The sequence below is a fragment of the Hypanus sabinus genome, chromosome 7, assembly GCF_030144855.1.
Source record: "Hypanus sabinus isolate sHypSab1 chromosome 7, sHypSab1.hap1, whole genome shotgun sequence".
In the NCBI taxonomy this organism is placed as follows: Eukaryota; Metazoa; Chordata; class Chondrichthyes; order Myliobatiformes; family Dasyatidae; genus Hypanus; species Hypanus sabinus.
In genome coordinates this window covers 4354341-4374866 of record NC_082712.1, presented here as the reverse complement: position 1 = coordinate 4374866, position 20526 = coordinate 4354341, and the positions used below count along the sequence as shown (strand labels likewise).

General features: G+C 51.2%; 1 protein-coding gene and 1 long non-coding RNA gene across 6 annotated transcripts in view; one reads left to right on the top strand and one right to left on the bottom strand.

Annotated features, from left to right (window-relative positions):
- aadat (aminoadipate aminotransferase) overlaps nt 1-20526 on the bottom strand; it is a 346606-nt gene that overhangs the window by 152683 nt on the left and 173397 nt on the right. For all 5 annotated transcript variants that reach the window (XM_059974093.1, XM_059974096.1, XM_059974094.1 and 2 more), the window contains 2 exons: nt 17726-17787; nt 12876-12940 (listed from right to left, as the gene is read on the bottom strand). In XM_059974093.1, coding sequence (XP_059830076.1) covers nt 12876-12940; nt 17726-17787 — 127 coding nt within the window. The remainder of the gene's footprint in view (nt 1-12875; nt 12941-17725; nt 17788-20526) is intronic.
- Nucleotides 2293-3312, top strand: LOC132396512 (uncharacterized). Its single transcript, XR_009512999.1, has 3 exons — nt 2293-2398; nt 2465-2587; nt 3189-3312. It is a non-coding gene; the product is annotated as an uncharacterized LOC132396512 (long non-coding RNA).

The window sequence follows — 20526 nt, the reverse complement described above, 5'->3', positions numbered from 1 at the left end:
AAGGTGTAAGTGTGGAGGTGCTGGGTGTGGAAGGTGGTGTAAGTGTGGAGGTGCTGGGTGTGGAAGGTGTAAGTGTGGAGGTGCTGGGTGTGGAAGGTGGTGTAAGTGCGGAGGTGCTGGGTGTGGAAGGTGCTGTAAGTGCGGAGGTGCTGGGTGTGGAAGGTGCTGGGTGTGGAAGGTGCTGGGTGTGGAAGGTGCTGGGTGTGGAAGGTGCTGGGTGTGGAAGGTGCTGGGTGTGGAAGGTGCTGTAAGTGTGGAGGTGCTGGGTGTGGAAGGTGGTGTAAGTGTGGAAGGTGCTGGGTGTGGAAGGTGTAAGTGTGGAGGTGCTGGGTGTGGAAGGTGTAAGTGTGGAGGTGCTGGGTGTGGAAGGTGGTGTAAGTGTGGAGGTGCTGGGTGTGTAAGGTGGTGTAAGTGTGGAGGTGCTGGGTGTGGAAGGTGGTGTAAGTGTGGAGGTGCTGGGTCTGGAAGGTGTAAGTGTGGAGGTGCTGGGTGTGGAAGGTGGTGTAAGTGTGGAGGTGCTGGGTCTGGAAGGTGTAAGTGTGGAGGTGCTGGGTGTGGAAGGTGGTGTAAGTGCGGAGGTGCTGGGTGTGGAAGGTGCTGTAAGTGCGGAGGTGCTGGGTGTGGAAGGTGCTGGGTGTGGAAGGTGGTGTAAGTGCGGAGGTGCTGGGTGTGGAAGGTGCTGGGTGTGGAAGGTGGGGTAAGTGTGGAGGTGCTGGGTGTGGAAGGTGCTGTAAGTGCGGAGGTGCTGGGTGTGGAAGGTGCTGGGTGTGGAAGGTGGTGTAAGTGCGGAGGTGCTGGGTGTGGAAGGTGTAAGTGTGGAGGTGCTGGGTGTGGAAGGTGGTGTAAGTGTGAAGGTGCTGGGTGTGGAAGGTGGTGTAAGTGCGGAGGTGCTGGGTGTGGAAGGTGGTGTAAGTGCGGAGGTGCTGGGTGTGGAAGGTGCTGGGTGTGGAAGGTGCTGTAAGTGCGGAGGTGCTGGGTGTGGAAGGTGCTGTAAGTGCGGAGGTGCTGGGTGTGTAAGGTGGTGTAAGTGTGGAGGTGCTGGGTGTGGAAGGTGGTGTAAGTGTGGAGGTGCTGGGTCTGGAAGGTGTAAGTGTGGAGGTGCTGGGTCTGGAAGGTGGTGTAAGTGCGGAGGTGCTGGGTGTGGAAGGTGCTGGGTGTGGAAGGTGCTGGGTGTGGAAGGTGCTGGGTGTGGAAGGTGGTGTAAGTGTGGAGGTGCTGGGTGTGGAAGGTGGTGTAAGTGCGAAGGTGCTGGGTGTGGAAGGTGCTGGGTGTGGAAGGTGGTGTAAGTGTGGAAGGTGCTGGGTGTGGAAGGTGCTGGGTGTGGAAGGTGCTGGGTGTGGAAGGTGCTGGGTGTGGAAGGTGCTGGGTGTGGAAGGTGCTGGGTGTGGAAGGTGCTGCAAGTGTGGAGGTGCTGGGTGTGTAAGGTGGTGTAAGTGTGGAGGTGCTGGGTGTGGAAGGTGTAAGTGTGGAGGTGCTGGGTGTGGAAGGTGCTGTGCGTGGAAGGTGTAAGTGTGGAGGTGCTGGGTCTGGAAGGTGTAAGTGTGGAAGGTGCTGGGTGTGGAAGGTGCTGGGTGTGGAAGGTGCTGTGCGTGGAAGGTGTAAGTGTGGAGGTGCTGGGTGTGGAAGGTGGTGTAAGTGCAGAGGTGCTGGGAGTGGAAGGTGGTGTAAGTGCGGAGGTGCTGGGTGTGGAAGGTGCTGGGTGTGGAAGGTGGTGTAAGTGTGGAAGGTGCTGGGTGTGGAAGGTGGTGTAAGTGTGGAGGTGCTGGGTGTGGAAGGTGTAAGTGCGGAGGTGCTGGGTGTGGAAGGTGTAAGTGCGGAGGTGCTGGGTGTGGAAGGTGTAAGTGTGGAAGGTGCTGGGTGTGGAAGGTGGTGTAAGTGTGGAGGTGCTGGGTGTGTAAGGTGGTGTAAGTGTGGAGGTGCTGGGTGTGGAAGGTGGTGTAAGTGTGGAGGTGCTGGGTCTGGAAGGTGTAAGTGTGGAAGGTGCTGGGTGTGGAAGGTGCTGGGTGTGGATGGTGTAAGTGTGGAGGTGCTGGGAGTGGAAGGTGGTGTAAGTGTGGAGGTGCTGGGTGTGGAAGGTGCTGTAAGTGTGGAGGTGCTGGGTGTGGAAGGTGGTGTAAGTGCGGAGGTGCTGGGTGTGGAAGGTGCTGTAAGTGTGGAAGGTGCTGGGTGTGGAAGGTGGTGTAAGTGCGGAGGTGCTGGGTGTGGAAGGTGCTGTAAGTGTGGAAGGTGCTGGGTGTGGAAGGTGGTGTAAGTGTGCAGGTGCTGGGTGTGGAAGGTGTAAGTGCGGAGGTGCTGGGTGTGGAAGGTGGTGTAAGTGTGGAGGTGCTGGGTGTGGAAGGTGTAAGTGTGGAGGTGCTGGGTGTGGAAGGTGTAAGTGTGGACGTGCTGGGTGTGGAAGGTGGTGTAAGTGTGGACGTGCTGGGTGTGGAAGGTGGTGTAAGTGTGGACGTGCTGGGTGTGGAAGGTGGTGTAAGTGTGGAGGTGCTGGGTGTGGAAGGTGTAAGTGCGGAGGTGCTGGGTGTGGAAGGTGTAAGTGTGGACGTGCTGGGTGTGGAAGGTGTAAGTGTGGACGTGCTGGGTGTGGAAGGTGTAAGTGTGGAGGTGCTGGGTGTGGAAGGTGTAAGTGTGGAGGTGCTGGGTCTGGAAGGTGGTGTAAGTGTGGAGGTGCTGGGTGTGCAAGGTGGTGTAAGTGTGGAGGTGCTGGGTGTGGAAGGTGGTGTAAGTGTGGAGGTGCTGGGTCTGGAAGGTGTAAGTGTGGAAGGTGCTGGGTGTGGAAGGTGCTGGGTGTGGAAGGTGCTGGGTGTGGAAGGTGCTGGGTGTGGAAGGTGCTGGGTGTGGAAGGTGCTGGGTGTGGAAGGTGCTGGGTGTGGAAGGTGCTGTGCGTGGAAGGTGTAAGTGTGGAGGTGCTGGGAGTGGAAGGTGGTGTAAGTGCGGAGGTGCTGGGTGTGGAAGGTGCTGTAAGTGCGGAGGTGCTGGGTGTGGAAGGTGCTGTAAGTGTGGAGGTGCTGGGTGTGGAAGGTGGTGTAAGTGCGGAGGTGTAAGTGTGGAGGTGCTGGGTGTGGAAGGTGTAAGTGCGGAGGTGCTGGGTGTGGAAGGTGGTGTAAGTGTGGAGGTGCTGGGTGTGGAAGGTGTAAGTGTGGAGGTGCTGGGTGTGGAAGGTGTAAGTGTGGACTTGCTGGGTGTGGAAGGTGGTGTAAGTGTGGAGGTGCTGGGTGTGGAAGGTGTAAGTGCGGAGGTGCTGGGTGTGGAAGGTGTAAGTGTGGACGTGCTGGGTGTGGAAGGTGTAAGTGTGGACGTGCTGGGTGTGGAAGGTGTAAGTGTGGAGGTGCTGGGTGTGGAAGGTCTAAGTGTGGAGGTGCTGGGTGTGGAAGGTCTAAGTGTGGAGGTGCTGGGTGTGGAAGGTGGTGTAAGTGTGGAGGTGCTGGGTGTGCAAGGTGGTGTAAGTGTGGAGGTGCTGGGTGTGGAAGGTGGTGTAAGTGTGGAGGTGCTGGGTGTGGAAGGTGTAAGTGTGGAGGTGCTGGGTGTGGAAGGTGGTGTAAGTGTGGAGGTGCTGGGTGTGGAAGGTGGTGTAAGTGTGGAGGTGCTGGGTGTGGAAGGTGTAAGTGTGGAGGTGCTGGGTGTGGAAGGTGCTGTAAGTGCGGAGGTGCTGGGTGTGGAAGGTGCTGGGTGTGGAAGGTGCTGGGTGTGGAAGGTGCTGGGTGTGGAAGGTGCTGGGTGTGGAAGGTGCTGGGTGTGGAAGGTGCTGGGTGTGGAAGGTGCTGGGTGTGGAAGGTGCTGGGTGTGGAAGGTGCTGGGTGTGGAAGGTGCTGGGTGTGGAAGGTGCTGGGTGTGGAAGGTGCTGGGTGTGGAAGGTGCTGGGTGTGGAAGGTGCTGGGTGTGGAAGGTGCTGGGTGTGGAAGGTGCTGGGTGTGGAAGGTGCTGGGTGTGGAAGGTGCTGTAAATGTGGAGGTGCTGGGTGTGGAAGGTGGTGTAAGTGTGGAAGGTGCTGGGTGTGGAAGTTGGTGTAAGTGTGGAGGTGCTGGGTGTTGAAGGTGGTGTAAGTGTGGAGGTGCTGGGTGTGGAAGGTGGTGTAAGTGTGGAGGTGCTGGGTGTGGAAGGTGGTGTAAGTGTGGAGGTGCTGGGTCTGAAAGGTGTAAGTGTGGAGGTGCTGGGTGTGGAAGGTGGTGTAAGTGCGGACGTGCTGGGTGTGGAAGGTGGTGTAAGTGCGGAGGTGCTGGGTGTGGAAGGTGCTGTAAGTGTGGAGGTGCTGGGTGTGGAAGGTGGTGTAAGTGTGGAGGTGCTGGGTGTGGAAGGTGTAAGTGTGGAGGTGCTGGGTGTGGAAGGTGTAAGTGCGGAGGTGCTGGGTGTGGAAGGTGGTGTAAGTGTGGAGGTGCTGGGTGTGGAAGGTGTAAGTGTGGAGGTGCTGGGTGTGGAAGGTGTAAGTGTGGACTTGCTGGGTGTGGAAGGTGGTGTAAGTGTGGAGGTGCTGGGTGTGGAATGTGTAAGTGCGGAGGTGCTGGGTGTGGAAGGTGTAAGTGTGGACGTGCTGGGTGTGGAAGGTGTAAGTGTGGACGTGCTGGGTGTGGAAGGTGTAAGTGTGGAGGTGCTGGGTGTGGAAGGTCTAAGTGTGGAGGTGCTGGGTGTGGAAGGTCTAAGTGTGGAGGTGCTGGGTGTGGAAGGTGGTGTAAGTGTGGAGGTGCTGGGTGTGCAAGGTGGTGTAAGTGTGGAGGTGCTGGGTGTGGAAGGTGGTGTAAGTGTGGAGGTGCTGGGTGTGGAAGGTGTAAGTGCGGAGGTGCTGGGTGTGGAAGGTGCTGGGTGTGGAAGGTGCTGGGTGTGGAAGGTGCTGGGTGTGGAAGGTGCTGGGTGTGGAAGGTGCTGGGTGTGGAAGGTGCTGGGTGTGGAAGGTGCTGGGTGTGGAAGGTGCTGGGTGTGGAAGGTGCTGGGTGTGGAAGGTGCTGGGTGTGGAAGGTGCTGGGTGTGGAAGGTGCTGGGTGTGGAAGGTGCTGGGTGTGGAAGGTGCTGGGTGTGGAAGGTGCTGGGTGTGGAAGGTGCTGGGTGTGGAAGGTGCTGGGTGTGGAAGGTGCTGTAAATGTGGAGGTGCTGGGTGTGGAAGGTGGTGTAAGTGTGGAAGGTGCTGGGTGTGGAAGGTGGTGTAAGTGTGGAGGTGCTGGGTGTTGAAGGTGGTGTAAGTGTGGAGGTGCTGGGTGTGGAAGGTGGTGTAAGTGTGGAGGTGCTGGGTGTGGAAGGTGGTGTAAGTGTGGAGGTGCTGGGTCTGGAAGGTGTAAGTGTGGAGGTGCTGGGTGTGGAAGGTGGTGTAAGTGCGGACGTGCTGGGTGTGGAAGGTGGTGTAAGTGTGGAGGTGCTGGGTGTGGAAGGTGGTGTAAGTGTGGAGGTGCTGGGTCTGGAAGGTGTAAGTGTGGAGGTGCTGGGTGTGGAAGGTGGTGTAAGTGCGGACGTGCTGGGTGTGGAAGGTGCTGGGTGTGGAAGGTGTAAGTGTGGAAGGTGTTGGGTGTGGAAGGCGTAAGTGTGGAGGTGCTGGGTCTGGAAGGTGTAAGTGTGGAGGTGCTGGGTTTGGAAGGTGTAAGTGTGGAGGTGCTGGGTGTGGAAGGTGTAAGTGTGGAGGTGCTGGGTGTGGAAGGTGTAAGTGTGGAGGTGCTGGGTGTGGAAGGTGTAAGTGTGGAGGTGCTGGGTCTGGAAGGTGGTGTAAGTGTGGAGGTGCTGGGTGTGGAAGGTGTAAGTGTGGAGGTGCTGGGTGTGGAAGGTGGTGTAAGTGTGGAGGTGCTGGGTGTGTAAGGTGGTGTAAGTGTGGAGGTGCTGGGTGTGGAAGGTGGTGTAAGTGTGGAGGTGCTGGGTCTGGAAGGTGGTGTAAGTGTGGAGGTGCTGGGTGTGGAAGGTGCTGGGTGTGGAAGGTGCTGTAAGTGCGGAGGTGCTGGGTGTGGAAGGTGCTGGGTGTGGAAGGTGGTGTAAGTGCGGAGGTGCTGGGTGTGGAAGGTGCTGGGTGTGGAAGGTGGTGTAAGTGTGGAAGGTGCTGGGTGTGGAAGGTGGTGTAAGTGTGGAAGGTGCTGGGTGTGGAAGGTGGTGTAAGTGTGGAGGTGCTGGGTGTGGAAGGTGCTGTAAGTGCGGAGGTGCTGGGTGTGGAAGGTGGTGTAAGTGTGGAGGTGCTGGGTGTGGAAGGTGGTGTAAGTGTGGAGGTGCTGGGTCTGGAAGGTGGTGTAAATGTGGAGGTGCTGGGTGTGGAAGGTGTAAGTGTGGAGGTGCTGGGTCTGGAAGGTGGTGTAAGTGTGGAGGTGCTGGGTGTGGAAGGTGTAAGTGTGGAGGTGCTGGGTGTGGAAGGTGGTGTAAGTGTGGAGGTGCTGGGTGTGTAAGGTGGTGTAAGTGTGGAGGTGCTGGGTGTGGAAGGTGGTGTAAGTGTGGAGGTGCTGGGTCTGGAAGGTGTAAGTGTGGAGGTGCTGGGTGTGGAAGGTGCTGTAAGTGTGGAGGTGCTGGGTGTGGAAGGTGGTGTAAGTGTGGAGGTGCTGGGTTTGGAAGGTGTAAGTGCAAAGGTGCTGGTTGTGGAAGGTGTAAGTGTGGAGGTGCTGGTTGTGGAAGGTGTAAGTGTGGAGGTGCTGGGTGTGGAAGGTGTAAGTGCGGAGGTGCTGGGTGTGGAAGGTGCTGGGTGTGGAAGGTGTAAGTGTGGAGGTGCTGGGTGTGGAAGGTGTAAGTGCGGAGGTGCTGGGTGTGGAAGGTGGTGTAAGTGTGGAGGTGCTGGGTGTGGAAGGTGGTGTAAGTGAGGAGGTGCTGGGTGTGGAAGGTGTAAGTGCGGAGGTGCTGGGTGTGGAAGGTGTAAGTGTGGACGTGCTGGGTGTGGAAGGTGGTGTAAGTGAGGAGGTGCTGGGTGTGGAAGGTGTAAGTGCGGAGGTGCTGGGTGTGGAAGGTGTAAGTGTGGACGTGCTGGGTGTGGAAGGTGTAAGTGTGGACGTGCTGGGTGTGGAAGGTGTAAGTGTGGAGGTGCTGGGTGTGGAAGGTGTAAGTGTGGAGGTGCTGGGTGTGGAAGGTCTAAGTGTGGAGGTGCTGGGTCTGGAAGGTGGTGTAAGTGTGGAGGTGCTGGGTGTGGAAGGTGTAAGTGTGGAGGTGCTGGGTGTGGAAGGTCTAAGTGTGGAGGTGCTGGGTCTGGAAGGTGGTGTAAGTGTGGAGGTGCTGGGTGTGGAAGGTGTAAGTGTGGAGGTGCTGGGTGTGGAAGGTGGTGTAAGTGTGGAGGTGCTGGGTGTGTAAGGTGGTGTAAGTGTGGAGGTGCTGGGTCTGGAAGGTGTAAGTGTGGAGGTGCTGGGTGTGGAAGGTGGTGTAAGTGTGGAGGTGCTGGGTCTGGAAGGTGTAAGTGTGGAGGTGCTGGGTGTGGAAGGTGGTGTAAGTGTGGAGGTGCTGGGTGTGGAAGGTGGTGTAAGTGCGGAGGTGCTGGGTGTGGAAGGTGCTGTAAGTGCGGAGGTGCTGGGTGTGGAAGGTGCTGGGTGTGGAAGGTGCTGGGTGTGGAAGGTGCTGGGTGTGGAAGGTGCTGGTTGTGGAAGGTGCTGGGTGTGGAAGGTGCTGGGTGTGGAAGGTGCTGGGTGTGGAAGGTGCTGGGTGTGGAAGGTGCTGGGTGTGGAAGGTGCTGGGTGTGGAAGGTGCTGGGTGTGGAAGGTGCTGGGTGTGGAAGGTGCTGTAAGTGTGGAGGTGCTGGGTGTGGAAGGTGGTGTAAGTGTGGAAGGTGCTGGGTGTGGAAGGTGGTGTAAGTGCGGAGGTGCTGGGTGTGGAAGGTGGTGTAAGTGTGGAGGTGCTGGGTGTGGAAGGTGGTGTAAGTGTGGAGGTGCTGGGTCTGGAAGGTGTAAGTGTGGAGGTGCTGGGTGTGGAAGGTGGTGTAAGTGCGGACGTGCTGGGTGTGGAAGGTGCTGGGTGTGGAAGGTGTAAGTGTGGAAGGTGTTGGGTGTGGAAGGTGTAAGTGTGGAGGTGCTGGGTCTGGAAGGTGTAAGTGTGGAGGTGCTGGGTTTGGAAGGTGTAAGTGTGGAGGTGCTGGGTGTGGAAGGTGTAAGTGTGGAGGTGCTGGGTGTGGAAGGTGTAAGTGTGGAGGTGCTGGGTGTGGAAGGTGTAAGTGTGGAGGTGCTGGGTCTGGAAGGTGGTGTAAGTGTGGAGGTGCTGGGTGTGGAAGGTGTAAGTGTGGAGGTGCTGGGTGTGGAAGGTGGTGTAAGTGTGGAGGTGCTGGGTGTGTAAGGTGGTGTAAGTGTGGAGGTGCTGGGTGTGGAAGGTGGTGTAAGTGTGGAGGTGCTGGGTCTGGAAGGTGTAAGTGTGGAGGTGCTGGGTGTGGAAGGTGGTGTAAGTGTGGAGGTGCTGGGTCTGGAAGGTGGTGTAAGTGTGGAGGTGCTGGGTGTGGAAGGTGGTGTAAGTGCGGAGGTGCTGGGTGTGGAAGGTGCTGTAAGTGCGGAGGTGCTGGGTGTGGAAGGTGCTGGGTGTGGAAGGTGGTGTAAGTGCGGAGGTGCTGGGTGTGGAAGGTGCTGGGTGTGGAAGGTGGTGTAAGTGTGGAAGGTGCTGGGTGTGGAAGGTGGTGTAAGTGTGGAAGGTGCTGGGTGTGGAAGGTGGTGTAAGTGTGGAGGTGCTGGGTGTGGAAGGTGCTGTAAGTGCGGAGGTGCTGGGTGTGGAAGGTGGTGTAAGTGTGGAGGTGCTGGGTGTGGAAGGTGCTGTAAGTGTGGAGGTGCTGGGTGTGGAAGGTGCTGTAAGTGCGGAGGTGCTGGTTGTGGAAGGTGTAAGTGTGGAGGTGCTGGGTGTGGAAGGTGTAAGTGCGGAGGTGCTGGGTGTGGAAGGTGGTGTAAGTGTGGAGGTGCTGGGTGTGGAAGGTGTAAGTGCGGAGGTGCTGGGTGTGGAAGGTGGTGTAAGTGTGGAGGTGCTGGGTGTGGAAGGTGGTGTAAGTGAGGAGGTGCTGGGTGTGGAAGGTGTAAGTGCGGAGGTGCTGGGTGTGGAAGGTGTAAGTGTGGACGTGCTGGGTGTGGAAGGTGGTGTAAGTGAGTAGGTGCTGGGTGTGGAAGGTGTAAGTGCGGAGGTGCTGGGTGTGGAAGGTGTAAGTGTGGACGTGCTGGGTGTGGAAGGTGTAAGTGTGGACGTGCTGGGTGTGGAAGGTGTAAGTGTGGAGGTGCTGGGTGTGGAAGGTGTAAGTGTGGAGGTGCTGGGTGTGGAAGGTCTAAGTGTGGAGGTGCTGGGTCTGGAAGGTGGTGTAAGTGTGGAGGTGCTGGGTGTGGAAGGTGTAAGTGTGGAGGTGCTGGGTGTGGAAGGTGGTGTAAGTGTGGAGGTGCTGGGTGTGTAAGGTGGTGTAAGTGCGGAGGTGCTGGGTGTGGAAGGTGGTGTAAGTGTGGAGGTGCTGGGTGTGGAAGGTGGTGTAAGTGTGGAGGTGCTGGGTCTGGAAGGTGTAAGTGTGGAGGTGCTGGGTGTGGAAGGTGGTGTAAGTGCGGAGGTGCTGGGTGTGGAAGGTGCTGTAAGTGCGGAGGTGCTGGGTGTGGAAGGTGCTGGGTGTGGAAGGTGCTGGGTGTGGAAGGTGCTGGGTGTGGAAGGTGCTGGGTGTGGAAGGTGCTGGGTGTGGAAGGTGCTGGGTGTGGAAGGTGCTGGGTGTGGAAGGTGCTGGGTGTGGAAGGTGCTGGGTGTGGAAGGTGCTGGGTGTGGAAGGTGCTGTAAGTGTGGAGGTGCTGGGTGTGGAAGGTGCTGTAAGTGTGGAAGGTGCTGGGTGTGGAAGGTGGTGTAAGTGCGGAGGTGCTGGGTGTGGAAGGTGGTGTAAGTGTGGAGGTGCTGGGTGTGGAAGGTGGTGTAAGTGTGGAGGTGCTGGGTGTGGAAGGTGGTGTAAGTGTGGAGGTGCTGGGTGTGGAAGGTGGTGTAAGTGTGGAGGTGCTGGGTCTGGAAGGTGTAAGTGTGGAGGTGCTGGGTGTGGAAGGTGGTGTAAGTGCGGACGTGCTGGGTGTGGAAGGTGGTGTAAGTGTGGAGGTGCTGGGTGTGGAAGGTGGTGTAAGTGTGGAGGTGCTGGGTCTGGAAGGTGTAAGTGCGGAGGTGCTGGGTGTGGAAGGTGGTGTAAGTGCGGACGTGCTGGGTGTGGAAGGTGCTGGGTGTGGAAGGTGTAAGTGTGGAAGGTGCTGGGTGTGGAAGGTGTAAGTGTGGAGGTGCTGGGTCTGGAAGGTGTAAGTGTGGAGGTGCTGGGTCTGGAAGGTGTAAGTGTGGAGGTGCTGGGTGTGGAAGGTGTAAGTGTGGAGGTGCTGGGTGTGGAAGGTGGTGTAAGTGTGGAGGTGCTGGGTGTGGAAGGTGGTGTAAGTGTGGAGGTGCTGGGTCTGGAAGGTGTAAGTGTGGAAGGTGCTGGGTGTGGAAGGTGCTGGGTGTGGAAGGTGCTGGGTGTGGAAGGTGCTGGGTGTGGAAGGTGTAAGTGTGGAAGGTGCTGGGTGTGGAAGGTGTAAGTGTGGAGGTGCTGGGTCTGGAAGGTGTAAGTGTGGAGGTGCTGGGTCTGGAAGGTGTAAGTGTGGAGGTGCTGGGTGTGGAAGGTGTAAGTGTGGAGGTGCTGGGTGTGGAAGGTGGTGTAAGTGCGGAGGTGCTGGGTGTGGAAGGTGTAAGTGTGGAGGTGCTGGGTCTGGAAGGTTTTGTAATGTAGAGGTCGTTGTTTTGGTATTCTCTAAGCAGTCTTATGATTTTCAACAATGCATTCATAACTATTGGAAAAGCAATTATCTGACTGTGAGGAAAGCTGACACTGCAAAAGTTAAATTGTGACCTGATGGAGGTTTATGAGGCATAGATAATGTAAACAGACTGACTCTTCTAATTTGAAATATTAGAGGGCATAGCTTTAAGGTGAGAGGGAGCAAGTTTAGAAAATATAATGTAGCACAGGCCTACTCCCAAGATCAGCCTCCCCTCCCTTTCCCAGATCACCGTCCATCTTTTTTTCATACACTTACCTATCAAACATTCTCTTAAATGTCCCCAGCATTGTATCTGCCTTCACACCAGCATTGGCTGTGCGCTGCATGTACACCGTGTCAAAGAAAACTTACGTTGACACCCTCCCCCAACTCCATCATGGATAGTCCCAAACCCAGCTGTGAAAGGAGGATCGTGGACAACCAGCTAGCAACCTCACCCACTAAAAACCCCACACTACAGAAACGGCAACAGGAGATCCAAAGACTGCCTCCCTGGGAAGGAAGGATCTTCATCTAGAAGATGGGATACAACTGGGGACAACTTGAAAGGCTAGCCCAGGACCAAGGACTCTGGCGAGATACTGCTTGCCCCAGTGGGGTGATGGGTTAACATAGAACATCGAATAGTCCAGTACATTACAGGCCCTTCGGCCCACAATGTTGTGCCGACCCTCAAACCCTGCCTCCCTTATAATCCCCATCTTAAATTCCTCCATATACGTGTCTAGGAGTCTCTTAAACTTCACTAGTGTATCTGCCTCCACCACTGACTCAGGCAGTGCATTCCACACACCAACCACTCTCTGAGTGAAAAACCTTCCTCTAATATCCCCCTTGAACTTCCCTCCCCTTACCTTAAAGCCATGTCCTCTTGTACTGAGCAGTGGTGCCCAGGGGAAGAGGCGCTAGTTGTCCACTCTGTCTATTCCTCTTAATATCTTGTACACCTCTATCGTGTCTCCTCTCATCCTCCTCCTCTCCAAAGAGTAAAGCCCTAGCTCCCTTAATCTCTGATCATAATCCATACTCTCTAAACCAGGCAGCATCCTGGTAAATCTCCTCTGTACCCGTTCCAATGCTTCCACACCCTTCCTATAGTGAGGCGACCAGAACTGGACACAGTACTCCAAGTGTGGACTAACTAGAGTTTTATAGAGCCGCATCATTACATCGCGTCTCTTAAACTCTAACCCTCGACTTATGAAAGCTAATGCCCCATAAACTTTCTTAACTACCCTATCTACCTCTGAGGCAACTTTCAGGGATTTGTGGACATATACCCCCAGATCCCTCTGCTCCTCCACACTACCAAGTATCCTGCCATTTACTTTGTACTCTGCCTTGGAGATTGTCATTCCAAAGTGCACCACCACACACTTCTCTGGGTTGAACTCCATCTGCCACTTTTTAGCCCACTTCTTAAGCAAGTGGGCTGACATCCCCCCTTAACTTTCCTCCCATATATCTTAAAGTTAAGCCTTTTATGTTGGCCAGTTTTACCCCGGGGAAAAAAGTCTCTGGCTGTCCACTCAAACTATCACCTTATCATCTTGTACCCCTCTATCAGGCAAACTCTTATTAATAGAGATTTGGAAGATAAGGGTAGGGACAGGTGTCTGGAATGAGCTGCCAGGGAAGGTACTGGAAGCAGATAGAATAGCAACATCTAGGAGGGGGTTAGACAGGCACAGGGAGAGCGAAGGTACTGCTGTGAGCTGGGGAGCGAATTCCAGGATTTAAACTAGTGACAATGAAGGGAAGATGATGTCTTTCAAGTCGGAATGGTGTATGATTTGGAGGGGAATCTGTGGGTGGTGCTATTTCCACGCATCTGCAGTCATAGTCCTTTAGATAGTTGAGGTCAGGAGATACTTTGGAAGTAGTCATGGGGAGTCAGGTGTATTTAAGGGGAACATGAGGGGCAAGTTCTTCACTCAGAGGGTGGTACGAATTGGAACGAGCTGCCAGAGCAAGTGGTGGACATGGGTTTGACTGCAATGTTTAAGAGAAGTTTGGATGTATGTGAATGGGAGGGGCATGGTCCAGGTGAGGGCAGATGGAACCAGGCAGAATAGGAGTTCGGCATGGACTAGTTGGGCCAAAAGGCCAGTTTCTCACTGTCAATGTAGGAAGTGCAATTCTCAGGCAGCCACACCCTACACTGGTGGATCTGCAGCTTTAAATTCTCACTGCTCACACCGGCATTTGAGAAGCCCTTACCTTTCAACCACTTTCCAGCAGACCTCTGCATGGCGTCCCTCTGCTTACTGTAGAACTCAATCACTCTATCAGGGAAAGAATGGACAGGACAGTTCAAGATCAGTCACCGGTGCAGTAACATGTTGCATTTATTTTAGGCGCTGCAGTGAGTCGGGTTCGATTGCACTGCTGCCTGTAAGGAATTTGTATATTCTCCTCATGTCTGTGTGCTCTGCTTTCCCCCCCATTCCAAACACGTACGGATTAGGGAGTGCTGGGCAAGCTAGGCTGGCACGGGAGCGTGATCCACAGACACTGCCTGACCTATTAGGTTCTTCCAGCTGATTTTTTTTTTGCAGGGAAGTTAATTTCGCTGTGTTAAGGGAATCGTCAAAAGAAAGTAGTGTAATGCTAAAACAATGGCAATGACACAGTCAGCAAAGTAATTCCCACCACTGTCCACCCGGAGTTTCTCCTTTCTCCCCGTGACCGCCAGGGTTTCCTCTCAGGGCTCTGGTCTCCTCCCACATTCCAAAGATATGGGTTAACTGGTCTCATGGGTGCAAATGGGCAGCGTCGTCTTGTTGGACCAGAAGGGCAGGTCACTGTACTGCATCTCAAAATAAAAAATACATTTAAAAATACTTTGAAGTTCACTAAAAACTAACATCTTCTGTCAGTTGCTCTCAGTTCTTATCTGTGAGATGCCGCTTCTCTGCAATTGTATTGAATAAATTTGGGTGAGACACTAGTGTAGTGGCTAGCAGGACACTAACACAGCGACATCGACCCAGGTTCAGTTCTTGCCACTCTCTGTGAGGAGTTTGTTACTGTTTTGTATCTGTAAATAAAATGAAAATTTAAAAAAAATCATGGCTTGGAAATCACAAATTATTTCATGGCTAATACAAATGGGCATAATTTGAAGATGATTAGAGGAAAGTATAGGGGGTGGGAGGACGTCAGAGGCAAGACTTTTAGAGTACTTCAGTTGAAATAGTCCCAGATTCTAACTGCAGAGACCCAACAACAACCTTCTTCCAACTTGCAGTGCACTACGAGTTGTCAGACTTACACAAGGGGCTGCTTGAGGAACGGTAAATGCTCAATTTAGAACAGGGGTTGCCAATATTTTTTACACCTTGGACCAATACCATTAAGCAAGGGGTCCACGAACCCCAGGCCGCAAACCCGTAATTTCAAACAAAGAATATTACAGCACCAGTATGTGGAACACACTGCCAGGGATGGTGTAGAGGCAGATAGATTAGGGCATTTAAGAAACTCTTGGATAGACACTTGGATGATAGAAAAATGGAGGGCTATGTAGGAAGGAAGGGCTAGGTTGATTTTGGAGTAGGTTAAAAGGTCAGCACAATATTGTGGGCCAAAGGGCCTTTACTGTCCTGTAATGTGTGTTCTAAATTGAGCATTTATCATTCCTCATGGGGTCTCTTGTGTAAGACGGACAACTTGTAATACAGGGCAAGCTGGAAGAGGGTTATTGAAGATCTATGGAGTTAGAATATGGGACTGTCTCAACGCTCTCTGAACATTCATGCAAACGGAAAAGGGGATCAAAGAGAGAGCAAGAGTGTGAAAAGATGAAGGAAAAGGGAAAAATTGTTGTTCATTGTCATTCTTTAGTACAAGCTCTCACTGCCTGTTAAATGCTCCCAGAGGCGTGTATTTAAATAGCCTCTGACAACCAAGTCATTCCTGTCTGGCTCAGCTACTAAGCCTGATGAACCGTTTCTACTGACAGGAGAAGGGGCAAAGGCAGTTGATTGGCCCCTTAAAACCAGTCGCTTCAGGCAGATGGGGCTTGTCAGCAGCTCATCTGTGAGAAGGAAAATTCTGATCTCAAACCTCTGCTGCCTTGCGGGTGTACCCCTCATGGGAAGGCTTTGGGAGTAAACCCCGTGGGAAAAGCTGGAGCTGGAGTCCCTAAGGCAGTCCTACGCTGACTGGCCACTCCTGTGACACTGCCGGTACCAAACTGTACCGGGCTCAGCCGTTCCTTCGGGTTCATCAGATGCACGGAGAAGAGGAGCCTGCTACACGGGCAACAGCTTGCTCCCCATATCGTACTGCCCTGGCTTGTGTATCTAGACAAGTAGATGCATTATCCATGGTCAACCCTGACCAACTGAGGCCTCAGACAGTACACGAGAAACACAAGAAGTCAGCTCTCATCCGATCTCACTCCAAAGAGCGAGTCATCTCCTTCTACCTTAGGCCACAAACTTATCAATCATCCCGATCAGTTATTAACTTCAAACTTTCTGCATAATCACTCAAAGAGTTGACCTGCACGTGCATGTAACGAGAGCTGTATAACTCATCTCCTTCTACCTTAGGCCACAAACTTATCAATCACCCCTGTTGTGGACACTTTCTGGAGGTCCATCTGTTTGCTCCACGACCGCTGGACAAAGTGTGTAAATGTAGGAAGGGACTATGCTGAAAAATAAATGTGATAGGTTTTCTAAAATCGACGCCTTCTACCTTAGGCCACGAACTTATCAATCACTCCGCGTACAGAGATTGACTGTATGTCCATAAAGTGACAGCAGGCTGTACAGAAAGGGACTGGCAATGAAGTAGTGGTGGTTGGGGGTGTGACGGGGCGGTTAGTGGGTGGAGGTGCTGAAAGTAACTGCTTTTGTGAGTCTGGTGCTCCTGAAGTGGATGCTACACAGCCTCTGTTCAGGAATCCATGCTCACCATTAACAAAGTAGGACTGATTTAACTGCAAATTAAAATTCCCAGTTGCATTTGACTCACTCGTTAATCCAGGACTCAAGATAACTAATACGGTAGAGTAACCACATTTCTTTTATAAATTATTGCAGTGGTTTCAATCCAAGAGCGAACTACTTAATACAAAAACACTGCGGGATGTCTGGGTATCAAAAAAGTTGGCACAGAAATGCAAGAATATCAACGGATACCGATATTTTTTCCAAATCACTTTGACCCCTCCCATCAGGCAGGAGGTAGTGTAACATTAAGGAAAGGACTATTAGGGTGGGAAACAGATTTCCAAACCCCTGGCCACCACCCAGGTCTCAAGCGCCTGTAGTGTTACACTGCTTACCTTTTTAACTTGTGCTGTAAATGCACCTCGTGCTGTAAATGCACCTCATGCTGAACGTCAGTCTTCCGAAATATATCTGATTAGTATCTAATTTATTTGTGGTAATATTAAAGTGTTGTGGGTGAGCTATATGTACGGCGTCCTGCCTTGGTCCGGAGGAACATTGTTTCGTTTACTGGTATACATGTATATGGATGAATGACAATAAACAAACTGGAAATGCAGGTCAGCTCTGCTCTTTTGGTTTCTCAGCTCTCCGGGCCACTGGGACACAGTCAGTAACGTCTGCCTGTTGGGGATGTTATCCCACCTGTTGCCCCCAATAATCAGATCTACCCAAGAAGCAGAAAGAGGACTGAGTTATTGGAATAGAATTGTGAGCAAGATTACCAAGCTTATGATTTGGAGCACCCAAGATGGACTGAATGACCTTCCTCCCAGTTCACCCGTGTCATTCTGTTGCAAGGCCACGGTAGAGTAGCGGTTTGCGTGGTACTATTACAGCTTGGGGAATTGAAGTTTGGGGTTCAATCGCGGCATTCTCCGTAAAGAGTCTCTGTGGAATGTGTAGGATTTCTCCGGGTGCTCCAGCTTTCTCCCACAGTCCAAAGAACTGGGTAGGTTAACTGGTCATTGTAAGTTGTCCTGTGATTAGGTTAGCTAAGTTACAGTAAAATTGGGGCTGTCGCGAGTTGCTGGGTAGCACGGCTCAAAGGGCCAGAAGGGCCTCTTCCACTCTGTATTTTTAAATGAATTAACTAAATAAATAATGTACCCCATCTTGGAGCACACTCAGAAGTTATACAGTACTGTATATTAATCCTGGCTAATTAATCCACTCCAGTGATATTTCATTGTAAATTAACCAAATCTTTCCTCAGCTTTTCTTCCAACTTCCTTTTGAAGCTAATGAAGGAAATGAAACCCAATGGTCTGGCCTAACTGCCCACAGAAGTAGTTTAAGTCAAAGTAGTCAAAGCAGATTTATTACCAAAGCTCGTATATGTCACTACGTAAACACAAGAGGTCTGCAGATGCAGTAAATCCTGAGTAATAATGCTACAGGGACTCAGCAAGTCCAGGAGCATCTACTGTATGGAAAGGAATAAAGAGTCAACATTTTGGGCTGAGATTCTTCATTAGGACACCATATACTAACTTGAGATTCATGTCCTTGCAGACATTTACAGGAAACCTCCAATAGGACCACAACGTCGTCATCGGGTTTGAAGGCTTGTGAGCCTCAATGACCAGGAGAGCCAGAGTCAGGGCTTTATGCTTTGGCTGTTGTTCGGGTCACTCATGCCAAACAGGTCAAAGGGTAGAGGCCAGACTAAGAGTGGTCTACCAGCCCTCCAGGTTCGGGGGCTCAGCTCAGAGTTAATAACTGACCGGTAGAACAAAACTGTTATGGAAACAGCAATGAAGAATCCTTCTACATCTGAGTGTGACGGTATTCCCGAGTCTCCACCTGGGACCTGTGTGACTGAGAGTGAACTACCGGGGCAATGAAGGGAGCCCTGAACACCACCAGAGATGGAGGACCTTCATTGCTGCCCCACACGCCAGTGGCATAACGCGCAGAGAATTTACAGGGAAAAGCATTTAGTTATTAACTGGTCCCTTAGATTCAATGTGGACTCTAAAAGCTGCATTGCTAGCGATTTTCAAATCCTGGAGTGAATAAGGTAAAATAAAGCATTTGAATCACTATTCCAGTCCCATTTCAGGATGTTAGTCAAGGATGTATTCGTTACGATAAAACCTTTACCTGTCAACGTGCGTCAGAAAGCCACTCTGTCCCCACTGCTGAAGCAGCTCAGAAACCAGGATCTACAATAGAACAGAGATGAGGAGGAATTTCTTTTGAGCCAGAGTAGTGAATCTGTTGAATTCATTGCCACAGACAGCTGTGGTGGGCAAGTCATTGGGTATATTTAAAAAGGAGGTTGATTCTTGATTACTCAGGGTATCAAAGGTTATGGGGAAAATACAGCAGAATGGGGTTCAGAGGAAAAAATCAGTCAGCCATGATCGACTGACGGAGCTGACATGATGGGCTGAATGGTCTAACTCTTCTCCTATGTCTTACGGTCTTATCAGGTAACACTAGCAGATGAAAGGTATTCTCTGCAATATTGGGCTGTGAATGCCATGGGAATGGGTAGGCTGGTGGTTCAGTGTTAGTGCCCAAATCCTATGATTAATTACATTTTATAGTAGTTGTGATGAGATTTTCTGGACACAGAATTCTATACATTGGAAATGTATTCATTCCATTTAATCAGGAATTAGCAAAAATGTTGAGCTGAAACTGGTGTGATGGAGAAAATTCTTCAAGAATTTGATTATTTATCATAAAAAACCGTGTATAATTTGACATTGAGAGCTTTTGGAAAGGGTTAGAGCATTAAGTGAAGTGACTTATACAGTAGTGTAAAATATACCACTCAGTCATTGACAAAATTAAGCATGGTAGAATTCCTGGATAATTATTCAAGGTGTTCACATTTTACACAATTTAACCCAATGCAATTTGGTGTGAAGAGGTTGAGTACTTCAGAAAAGGAAGTCATGAGAATACACTATAGTCCCCACTAAGGAGTCAGTGGTGGTAAGGGTGAGCAGCTTCAAGTTCCTGGGCATCAACATTTCAGACGGTCAAGTTCCCGGGCAACAATATCTCAGACGGTCAAGTTCCCGGGCAACAATATCTCAGACGGTCAAGTTCCTGGGTATCAACATCTCAGACGATCAAGTTCCCGGGCAACAACATCTCAGATGATCAAGTTCCTGGGCATCAACATCTCAGACGATCAAGTTCCCGGGCAACAACATCTCAGACAATCAAGTTCCCGGGCAACAACATCTCAGATGATCAAGTTCCTGGGCAACAACATCTCAGACAATCAAGTTCCCGGGCAACAACATCTCAGATGATCAAGTTCCTGGGCATCAACATCTCAAGGGACCTAACCTGAGTTCAGTACATCAATGCAATCAGCAATGACTCTACTTCAATAGTAGTTTGAGATTTGGTATGTTGACAAGGCTCTTGAAAAGTTCAATAGATATGCTGTGGAGAGCATTCTCACTGGTTGTATCACAGCTTTGTATGAAGCCTCCAACACACAGGGTTGTAGACTCAGCCAGCTCTATCATGAGGAAATTATCAAGGAAATCTTCAAGAGGCGATGACATCCATCATTAAGAACCATCCGGGCATGCCTTCTTGTTAATACCACTGGGGAGGAGGTACACAAGTGAAGGAGTGACTTGATAGAGGTATACAAGATAATAAGAGGCATAGATTGAGTGGATAGCCAAGTAGAAATGGCTAATATAAAGGAGCAAAATTTTCAGGTGATCGGAGGAAAGAATACGAAAATATCAGAGGTACGTTCTTTTCACAAAAGTGTGTGTGTGTGTTTAAGAAACTCTTAGATTGGCACATGGGTGATAGAATAAATGGAGGCCTATGTGGCAGGGAAGGGTTAGTTCTCAGATTAAAAGTTTGGCACAAAATTGTGGGCCAAGACTTGTAATGTGCTGTAATGCTCTACGTTCTATAATTTCTAATGATCTTGTCTGTTGCCCTTCTATTTCCCACCTTAAAACCTACCTTCTGTACAAGGCTCCTGATCATCTGCCCTAATATCCCCTTACGTGGGTTGGGTAAAAACTGTTTGTTAAGAATCTTCCTGTTAACTTTGTGACATTAATGGTATTAAATAAAGAGAATAACTATTTAAACCTTGGTGAATGGACTTGAATTAAAAGCCCCGATAATCTTAGCAATGCTGGAAATGCAAAAGAACAAATAATCAATTGCCCCAGGAGATGGATCAGTTTCTCTGAATGCTCCCTTACAACGTAGGTTAGAGTTGTCATAAGCAAATACGCCAAGCGAATAATCAAGTGATTTAAATGCTCAATTGTTTTATTGACTGCTTTGTGAGAAATCAATCATCATGAATATATAATCTCTTTTGCCAGGCTGCTTATCCATCCAACACAGAAGTATAGTAATTAAGGTCACTTCCCCTTTAGACTTCTAGAAAAATGTCTGTCTTATGTTTGACGAGCAATTCACTTTTCTACAAAAGCTGCAGATTAATAAATTTAAAAATTAAACCTATTAAATTAACAATGTACAGTTTTATGTCTTTTTTAAATTTTGTGAATCAGAATCAGATTTATTATCTCTGATGTATAGGTCATGACTTTTTGTTCTGTGGCAGTAAAGACATAAAATTATTATAAATGATAAAATACGTAAGTAGTGCCAAGTAAAGGGAATAATGAGGTAGTTTCATGGATCGTTAAGAAATCTAATGGCAGAGGGTATGAAGCTATCCCTGAATCCTTGAGTGTGTGTCTTCAGGCTTCTGAAGGTAACTATAAAAAGAGGGCAGGTCCTGAGTAATTGGGGTCCTTAATAGTGGACCTCACCTTTCTGAGGCACCACTCCTTGAAGATGTCTTGGATACTACTGAGGCTAGTACCCAAGATGGAGCAGACTAATTTTATAACTTACTGTAGCTTCTTTCGATCCTGTGCAGCAACCCTCTT